This window comes from Microtus ochrogaster, unplaced genomic scaffold, assembly GCF_000317375.1.
Source record: "Microtus ochrogaster isolate Prairie Vole_2 unplaced genomic scaffold, MicOch1.0 UNK1, whole genome shotgun sequence".
Classification (NCBI taxonomy): Eukaryota; Metazoa; Chordata; class Mammalia; order Rodentia; family Cricetidae; genus Microtus; species Microtus ochrogaster.
In genome coordinates this window covers 22328526-22339171 of record NW_004949099.1, presented here as the reverse complement: position 1 = coordinate 22339171, position 10646 = coordinate 22328526, and the positions used below count along the sequence as shown (strand labels likewise).

The window sequence follows — 10646 nt, the reverse complement described above, 5'->3', positions numbered from 1 at the left end:
AACAACATCACAGTTCTGTCTTCTGAAGATCATCACACAAAGCTGACCTGTGGCTTTTTTCTCTCTCACGCACAACGCACAATTGTACATGTGCACACACATATACCTGAACATGCATCAGTCCTTAAATAATCCCCTCACAAGACAAAACTTAGTTTCTAGGACAAAAACATCCATCATGACTTTTAGGTTCAGTAGGCAACATAAGATACAGATTAAAAGGCAGCAAGACCTAGATTGTGCCAGGACCCACAGACTAAGGTTGCCCACTTCCCCGAAAAGAATGAGGTCATGATTTGTTAAACTTTTCAAATTCATCTCATGAACATACTGCAACACAGTGAATTGACAAATTTTCAAAGGAATCTCGGCCAAGGGATGAGGGGAGGGCTTGTCTCAATGGACATAACTTTACTCAGTAATTTTATTTCTAGGCATTTGTCTTTCTAAGACAACCGAACAAAAATAAAAAGTTCCAATTTTTTTTTCAAATGGCCAAAACAATTTGTCAGAATCTTGAATAAGTATCCCTATCCTGCCCTCTCCATAGAAAATGTTTATCTAAAATTTCAATGTTGTCATACAGTGGGGCAATCATGGAGCCATTAAAAGTGGAAATGAAGTCTTCTATTATCTCACAACCAAGTTGTGAAACAAACGAACGTCACTGAAATGAGAGAAAATAGCACATCCCCACCAATGGTTTAAAGTCTCTCGGGCGGGGCAGGGTATGAGCAAAGCACACAAGATGATGAAGACCAAGGTTAGTCTTCAAGGAAGAAGGTTCAGGGATACCAGCAATGAATGGTCTTTCCATTTCCTGTTCGTGTTTGCCTTGGAAGCTATAGCACTCATTTGTGTGATTTTTCGAGCTATATCTTTTTTGTGTCTCTGGCAAATATCCTTTTAAAAGCCATATAATTTTTTTTTATGTTTTCTTTAAAGACCTTGCCAAATGAAATAGCTACTATTCCTTTTCCTTTTATAGTGGATCAAGGACTGTTTATAATTTCTAAGACCAAAATACTCCATCCCAGCTTCTTGACCACTGCCACTACAGTGTGCTCTAAACAAGACCAAGGTGAACCCTGATATAGTCACCTGCGATTTTATTTCAGAAATAAAACAAGCATTGTTAAATCAGTACAGAAGGGACACTGAAAGAGTCGGGGAAGGATATTAGTGTAAGGTCAATGAGCTCTCAATGACGTAATAGGAAACTGAATTAAGGATCCAGAAAAACAGCTACTCATATCCCAGGCTTTAAAAAAAACAATAAAGATTTGTCACTCCCCCGCTTGGCTTATGTCAAATAGCTTAATGACATGCTTATTCTCAAAATCTAAAACAGTGTGGGCAACCATTTCAAGGTCACGGGCACCACTCTCAGGAAACATCAGCTAGAGAGTCTTTGTAACTAACATTATGATACGATAGTGACGCTAACTCATTTAGCCAAGAGACTTCTGGGAAATCAGGACCTAAAGAGTCAAACAAAAAATCCAGCTTCTGCTGGAGGAGTAAGCACACAGTAAGCAGCCACTAGATGTCATTCTCCTTCAGAGGGCTGTGCACATCGCTTACCACAGTCAAAAGGATATTGAGTGGTCTAGACAACAAATTCCTTAAATGGCATTAATTAAAAATAGCCTGACCTCTGACTCCCGGGTGCTGCCCAGTAATTGACCAAAATAAAAATGAAAACCCACTGGAGACCAGCCACCAGTCCCCACAGGCAAGGAAGACTTTCAGAAGATTTGGGGATAAGGGGGGAAAACTCCAACTAAGCAAAAAAGTACCACCCACACAAAATCAAGGGCAGACCATCATTCAAGACGGAAAGGCCATGCCAGCCAGTTCACATCGGGGCAAAGAACTGGCTTTCCTAGCATTAAACAAACAAACAAATAGCATGAAGGACATAATATTCCCTCATCTTTCTGGTTCTCTTATCTCTTAGTATCTCTGTCTCTCTGTGTGTCTGTCTGTCTATCTCTCTCTGTCTCTCTCTGTCTCTGTCTCTCTCTCTGTCTCTCTCTCTCTCTTTCTCTCTCTCTCTCTCTCACACACACACACACAGAGGGGGGGGGAGGGAGAGAGAGGGGGGGGGGCTTTTAATCACATTTAAGAATAGATTTAAAAGAACACTTCTTTTGCCCACTCCAGTTGCAGTGTAAACATCAAAAGAAGGCATAGATTACTGGTTGCAAAGGTCCTAAAGACTCACATCTGGCTTTAGCCCAGCCATCCGGAGTTGCTGTGGAGCATATGCTTTAAGCCTTAACTGAATTAGCTGCCAGCATACTTTAAAAATCCAAGTATTACACGCTGAAGCATCGATTTCTATCTTTACTTGTCAAAGCAGAAGCCATGTGCAGCTCTTAGTCCACCTTCCCACACAGCACTGCACTGCAGGGGGGTGGTGCTGTTTCTGCAGACCTGCACGTGTAGGAACCCCAAGGGCAGCACTACCCTACAAGCCCCTTTTATTCTTGTTGGCTTCCTGATGGTCTAGAGGAGTATTAATCTGAACCCCTGCAAGGAGAAAGGCACAGAAGAAGAAAGAGCTGGAGATGTACTGCTAAGATCTCACTGTACAGAGTGACCTTCATAGCAGAGATGCAAAGGCAAGACAACTAAAGACACCCAGGGCTTTCACAACGATAATGCCCTAGGTCTCTGCACCCAGTGGTGCTCTCCTAGGAGCAAGGAGAACGGAAGGACCTTCCCCACCCCTTCGACGAGAGGCCCACGTTCCCACCGCAGGCTTGCAGGAGTGGGGCTGGGCTTCTGATTGGCACCATGATTGGAAGAGGAGGAGTGGAGCCTGTGACATTCAGTAGACAGGAGTCAGGTAGGCTGGTTCCTATGAAATGTCGGGCTTGGTCCTGTGCAGTAAGCTTTCATTTCATCCCACACAATCTTAGGGCTGCCTAGACATTTACCTGGGTTAAAAGGCACCTGTAATTTTCATAACTCAGGGCCCCACTCCACTTTACACCTCAGCAAAGAGCATAATTGTGTGCGTTTCGTTAGTACTGTCACCAGTATATTTTTCCCCCAAAGTGCAGGTACTGTTGAATGAAGCAAAGAGTATGCTGTATGTTCTTCATAACATTACTGAGAGTTGCTGGTCATTTTGAAAAGCGCCTTAGCAGACAACATGCTTCCCACATCCCAAGTATTACCTGCTGGTATCAGTCAAGTCCTGCAAGCCCTGATTCCCTTGTCTCCCGGGACAGCTGTCACGACACATTAACTTAAGTGTACTATTTATTATGTAACTTATCGCTTTTTAAAAATTTCTCCTTTGTAAGTTATTTTAAAAACTGATACCTAAGAATCCATTGAACATCTGCAAAATCGTACAGTATTTTCTATGGGGTGGGAGCAATGAGCCCATGGCGCCTAAGGCCAACATCACAATCACTCTAATAGTGACGTAATCCCTTCAATCATTAACAGTATCTCTAGCCTCCATTCTTTCTTCTGCTCTGTTAATCCCGGAGATGCCTCACACTGAGGATTACATGTTACTCCCCTCTTCCTCCAGGAAGCTTGCCCTAACCCCTGGGCCACATGGTCTTAAACAGCAAAGGACAGTTTGCCCTGCATTGCCTCTTTATTAATTATAAGGTGGCATTACCTCTTCGTTCTTTATTTGCTAGAAGCTACTAGATGGTTAAGGTAAATCCTATCTCTAGAACCTAGTAGAACCCTCAGGCATCCAGTGTTTCTCGTGTGTCCTGACACCATGGGAAGAACTAATAACAGGTGAGAACAAGAGAAGATGCCCGACCTTGTACGGCTGCTATTTTCACGAGTGACAAATAATTAAGGAACTCATTAAACATAATTGCAGACTATACTCAGCACTGAGAACGACATAAACAGGAAGCTGAAGTGGGAAAATCAGGAAGCATCTCTCGGAGGAGTATGTAGGGAGCACTCTGCTGAGAAGGGTGCAAAGGTCCTAGCTGAAGAGCAGCCTGGCTAAGGATGACCCAAGCAGAATTAGCTGGGAGTGGGAAAGGTCATGTGACTGGGGTGAGTGTGGGCTGCTCAATAAAATAAAGTGAATAAATCCTCCTATAATAAGAGTATAGTACCGTGTACTGTATTATACTGTATTTTACAGTGCAGTATAGTAAGAGTACAGTAGCTCCAGAGAGACGTTCAGAGTCCAGGCACAGACAACCACACACATAACAGGAAAACGTTTGGATTTCATTTCAGGCACACTGGGAGATAGTCTGCTTCACAATGGCCTCAACATGAGCTGACAGAAGGTAGGACCCCGAACACTGGATCTTGACTGAAACACAGAACCCTCATTGCAACAGCGTAGGTTGAGGGAAGGACCCCTTCTCATAACATCAACCTCATCAGATGCAAATGGCTATGACACTGTCACATCTGAGCTAAAACAGAACAGGCTCAGACCAGAAACTCTGCGAGCTCCTCCAGGGCCCAGCATCCATCTTCAAGCTATGACTGAAAACCAAGCAGCACCATGTTTATGTTTCTCCTGTCTGCTTCCTGAATACCTAGTGTATGTGAATCCTGACTGCAGACATGAGGGGCTCAGCAAGAAACAAGAGTGACACAAAGACCTGAGCCCATGCAATTTACATTCTAAAAAGACACAGAAGTGACGTGGAGAGAACTAAAACCGTGTGAGGTATGGAGTAGTCACTAATTCAGTAATGTTACACCGGATCCTTCCAAGATCCACCTTCCACACATCACACAGAGCTTCTACAAAGCTTAGCCTCCAGGTGTCAGGTAGCAGAAGAATTCCATCATAATTTTACAGAGTAATTGTCTCAGAAAGGCTCAGAGACTTGCTGTGGTGCACAGTAGGTCAGCAGTGCCGTGAGCACTTCTCTTACTTGTCAATCAATATGATAAGCACAATGATGACTGTCAAACTCTATTAGAGAATGAACAAAAGTTATTAAGCATTAACTAGGTGACTGGTGGTGTTCCTACGACCTCCATGTATCCTTTACTGTGTTTCTCCCAGCCTCCTTTTAAAGTGGACATGACCATGACCATTGTGTTCATTTTATGGGTAAGGAGCAGAGTCAGAAGGAGCTATATGATTTGCCCAAGTTCAAAGAAAATAAATAGTTGAGCCAAGATTCAATTCCAGCTGCCACTTTGCCTCAAGCCACTCCTGGAAAGTTTTGTGGGTGCAGGGCAGGTGGAGGGGGTAAAGAGTATCACTTCCCTGAAAAATAACTTAAGATGGCTGTAGTTTATTTCTTCTTAGGTTTAAAAAAAAAAAGTCAGGAGAATGGAGAGAGAGTTCTGTAGTTAAAGAGAACTGGCTGTTCTTGTTGAAGACCTAGGTTAATTCCCAGCTCACAGCCATAAGCAACTTTAGTTCCAAGAAATCCAAAGACCTCTTCTGAGCACTGCATACACAAATGGTGCACAGATATATACACAGGCAAAACACTAATACAATGATGATGATGATGATGATGTGATGATGAATTTTAAAAGCCATCAGATTGGGTCAGAGACTGACATAAACAACCCTGTCCCAGCCACCCTCAGGGTCCATCCAGATGACCACTCTGGACATCCCCATCCCTGATACTGTCATCTCCATACATACATGCAATTTGTTGAGCAGCACCGCATCTGTTGTGCTGTTAGCCCCAGGCTTAGCAGCTTTCCAGAACTGTTTCTGCGCAGAGTATCGGTTCATAGGACATAGTTTAAAGAGGCAATCTAGAAAGAAAAACAAAAGGCAAAAGCTGTTACTGGGGATGCTATATACTCAGCCTATGAAAGAAGGCTTCCCAGTTTTACTAAGGTTTTATAATATCTTATACATGTGTGTTGGTACAAAGCCCTTTTGCCATCACTGTATAAAGCTACAGATGAGGAAACTGAGGTTTACAGAAAAACAATCAATTGTCTATTGTCACCAAGGCAGTTAATGGCAGAGCTGGGACTACATGTCAAAACCCAGTGTTCTTAATCTTTCACAATTACCACCATCCATCCATGGTAGATAACCCTAAGCCATAAAGTCCCCATTGAATACAACAATACATACATGTATTTTTGGTCTTACTGAATTTTTTTAAGTGCAAAATAGACACATACACACACGGCTTACTTGAAAGCACTTCCTAGAACAAAGGTCTTTTAAGTGACGTGCATGATGACTCTGTGGGATATAGAAATTTCAAAAAGCAAAATTCAAATTGAAACCAATAGATATGCCCTCGACCCCTGTGATCAGTGCATCCTAATTGATCCCTGTTAGTAGTCCCGGGTTTCTGTGACTAGACTAGACTAGACTAGACTAGACTAGACTAGACTAGGATGGCCCTATTGTGTAGGCCTCCACAGCTAGACTAGACTAGACTAGACTAGACTAGACTAGACTAGACTGCCTTATACAGCATGGACAAGTGACTTCCAGATTTTTCTAAAGAAACTGACACAATGACTGTAGCATCAGAGCAACTAAGCCAATAACAGAAAGGCAGATGTGACCCTACTCTTGCTCTTCCTGTCAGCCACCCCAAAGTAAAGAATAAGGATCTAGTCAGATCTGAGTCAAGGTCACGCAGCAGGTAGAAACCATAGGAAAAACTTGCAGCATACTGTCTTGGGATGATGAACCTTATCCTAAAGCAGCTGTAACAATCTGAGTGTGAAATGTCCCTGACAAATTCACACTAAGCACTGACTCTAGCAGGTGGCATTGTCTTGAAGGCCATGGAACCTTCGGACAAGGCCCTTATGTGGTGGATGAAGACCATGGATGGGCCTTTTAGGGTTAGGACTGATCCTACTTCTTCTTCTTCTTTTTAATGATTTATTTATTCAGTATGCATAGTGTTCTGCCTGCATGTGTGCCTATACGCCAGAAGAGGGCACTAGATCTCATTTTAGATGGTTGTGAGCCACCATGTGGTTGCTGGAAATTGAACTCATGATCTTTGGAAGAGCAGCCAGTGCACTTAACCTCTGAGCCATCTCCCCAGCCCACTGACCCTACTTCTTGACAAAACACTCTGCTTCCTATCTGCTGAGAGGTGAATGAACTCAAAGCAAGCTCCAGCCATCTCAGCCCGACCAGGATGTTCTCCTTGACCGAGGCATTGACTCTCTTCCAAATCAAAGAACGAAATAAATTCTTTCCCCTCTCAAGTGATTTCTCCAAGGTGTCCCCTTACAGCAACTAAAGCGGGAAGGAAAACAAGTCCATGCTGTGATGAGGCATAAAACAATGTGGCCACTGTGTTAAACGAGACACTACATTTCTGTGTCATCGCCATCTTTCTCACTAAAGTCTCATTTCTCTACGCCTGCCTATTTTGTCCTGTATTTATTTAAGTTCAGTAACACTTGTATACACAACTTTTTAAATGTCCATTTATTTTAAGAGGACCATGCCAAAATAAAAAGTCCAAAGGGCTGGAGGTGGGGGTAGAACATGTGCTTAGCTTGAACAAGTTACCCAGAATAAAAAAAAAACAAAAATTCAGAAATAATTTCCTTAGGAAACTAGTTTTTAAAATCAATACCACTGAAATTAATTTTGACATACTAGATATTCATATAGTATGATAGAGAGTGTAAAATTAATAAACTTGGAACAAATGCCCAATTTGGAAAAACCACACCCTTTAAGTACATGAGGAGGGACAAATCACTTATTCTCATCTGCTCATTAAAACAGATTTTCCTAGAAGACCTTCTCCAATAAATCCTGCTTGTTCAAATAATTATCTCAACATAAGAAAAATCCATATACTGCCCTTGCAGGGATGGAATTAAGTCCTGAGTGAATGTGTATTACTGACATGGACACAGTCCTGTCAAGGGCCAATGCCTCAGAGGATGGAGAAGTCTCACCCCGTCTCAGTGCAAATGTCCACTGTATCTTCACCCTTCCACAAGGTGTTACAGCCTGAGGACTGCTCGTTAGAGAGAAAGCTCCTGCAAGGATGAGACACCCCTGCCTCCTTGTCCAGATGTACAACATAAACCCCGCCTACTCATTTATCTGTATGCAATAACCCCACCCTTCCTGGTCAATCGTACCTAAGAAACATGCCAAGCTTCCTGAGCACTGCAGGTTTCCTTCAGAGAGCCCAGAGCAGCCAGTCCCAGTTGGTCTATGTGCCTGTGTGCTTGTCATCTCTTTGTTTCCTAGTTGCTCTCATCACGTCTAATCTGGACTCTCTGGAGTCATGCAGCACAAAGCTGTGTCCAGTTTATAAACACTAAAACCTTATAATTCAGAAAGTTCTTTCTTTTAGTGAGGCAATAAATTTTCTCTATGTATTATACTTGCAAATCCTTGATATCGTCAAGAAAAAAATCTCTTAATCATAGAAGCAAAAGGAACATTTTCCATTTTACAATTTCATCAACTCAGTATTCTAGATGGTCACAAACAGTTCATTCCAATAAACATGGGAGTGTTGAAATCCATCTTTATCAAGTATCTGATTCATCTGCTGTAAGTAATTTTCATTACATAGGAAAGGCACTGCCCAGGTCTTTCCAGAACAAAAGGCACGGCAGGAAAACAGCGTAAAAGATAAGGCTGCTCTCTGTGCCAATCATCAAAGGGGTAAGTTATGGTCATTTACAGACTCAGTGGAAAGTGACAACATCACTTAGAGAGACTTTTCCTACCATCACGATGAATTCAAGCTCTCCAACCGTCTCCTGAATAACCACACTACTGGTCAGGACCAAATGTTCTATCTTCTTCACAGGATCCAGGTGGCATCTAAGCTGAGCCAAGATGATTTCCTTAAGTTAACACTCCCCACCTCACCCCGAACTCCTTTACTGGAACTGGACCTGTGGCTGGCACATGTCACAGAAGTATTCCACCATGCTGCTGCATCCCAAGTGATCCTCCTGTCTCAGCCTCCTTCAGAAACAAGCCCAGCTAACCTATCACTTAAACAAAATGAAAGGATTCACAAATAAGTCACCAGCAATGTTTTTAATATTTTCAGTTATTCACTGAGAATTTCATACATGTACATAATATGTTTAATATTCACTCCTCCCGCCACTCCTCTCAGGTCCTCCCCTGCATCCCCATCCCCACTTCATGTCCTTTTTGAAAAAAAGATTTATTTGAGCAGGGCGGTGGTGGCGTACGCCTTTAATCCCAGCACTCGGGAGGTAGAGGCGGGTGGATCTCTCTGAGTTCGAGGCCAGCCTGGTCTACAAGAGTTAGTTCCAGGACAGGCTCCAAAGCTATAGAGATACCCTGTCTCGAAAAATAAATAAATAAATAAAGATTTATTTGTGTCCGTGAATATATGTATGTTCATGCATGTGAGTTTGGACGTGTGTGCAGGCACCCACCGAAGTCAGCGGAGGGCCTCGGATCCCCTCAAGCTTAAGTTACAGCTCAACATAAATGAGGAAATCAAAGAACCAAAAGTCCCCTGAAAGGGCAACAAATGCTCTTAACTGCTGGGCCATCTTTCCAGCCACTCCCACCTCAACTACCACCTCTCTTCGCTTTTTATAACCCACTGGGTCTGTTTAGCAGCACCAATTTTTAACATATGACTTACTTTAAGGACCAATGGCACTAACAATTTCAATTCTCATCAATGGTAAGATATAGGAAATAAAATGGCCTATTTTTTTTTTACCTCTAACATACTTCATATACCAACAGCTTGCTGCTATACATAACCAAAACCTAAACAACAACTAACAACTTGACTTAAGTTGATATGAGGAACAGGCACAATCCATGATGCTAAGGAGTAGGAAGCAATGGGAAGTACCATCTTATACCTGTGTATGCTGTGGCCAAGTCACTTAGCAAACAAACAGGCTCTGCCACACAGGCTCAAAACTCAGCAGGAATCTAAGCAATGCACAATTGAAAGCCTTGAACAACTTTCTCAGCAACTATTTTCCTTGGATGAAATGTAGCATTGCATAGGCTGAAGTGTATTTACAACCAACTGTCAATGTAAATATAAGAGATGCTAACACACTAGTAACGGAACCAAATTAGCCTTGCTGATTTTGCCCCATCTTCCTGGTTGCCTAGCAACGGATTCAAAGTGAAAATTAAATTAAGCACTCAAATATAATATTAAAGTACCCTTGTAGAATTTTGCAATTTGAAGGTTCCACGGTGCCCTTTGCTATTTGGATGGCACAGCAGAGCAAAATTAAAGTTCTGCTGGGTCCCAACACTGTGCTAAGTATAGAATAAGACATTCAGTAGCATATAACCTATAAGGAGGGAAGTGAGCGTGTTTGCGTGCATGTATGTGTATATACACAAATACACCCACACACACACTGTGGTTTGGTCTCATTCCAAAAACATGCCACAAAGGAAATCTTATATGACAGGTGTTATTTTAGGCCTGTGAGGAATAAACTAATTTATAAACTAAATTAAGCTTTCAAAAAAAATCACTTAGGAATATTCCTAAAATTTAGCATAATGGATTAGAAGAGAACTCAACTGAATTAAGGGGTTGCTAAATGTTCTAGGGCTGGGTGAGCTGACACCAGAGAGATGAGGGTTCAGCTACCTTCAATGGCTTAAATGCACTTTAGAGCTCAACTGGAGAAGAAATGATGTACCGCCTAGGAGATGTATGTGTTAACAG

The 10646-nt window shown here is 42.3% G+C and overlaps 1 protein-coding gene across 11 annotated transcripts in view; it reads right to left on the bottom strand.

Annotated features, from left to right (window-relative positions):
* Positions 1-10646, bottom strand: part of Itpr1 (inositol 1,4,5-trisphosphate receptor type 1) — a 341711-nt gene that overhangs the window by 206723 nt on the left and 124342 nt on the right. For all 11 annotated transcript variants that reach the window (XM_005364968.3, XM_026788263.1, XM_013352965.2 and 8 more), the window contains exon 5: positions 5627-5742. In XM_005364968.3, the coding sequence (XP_005365025.1) occupies positions 5627-5742 (116 nt within the window). The remainder of the gene's footprint in view (positions 1-5626; positions 5743-10646) is intronic.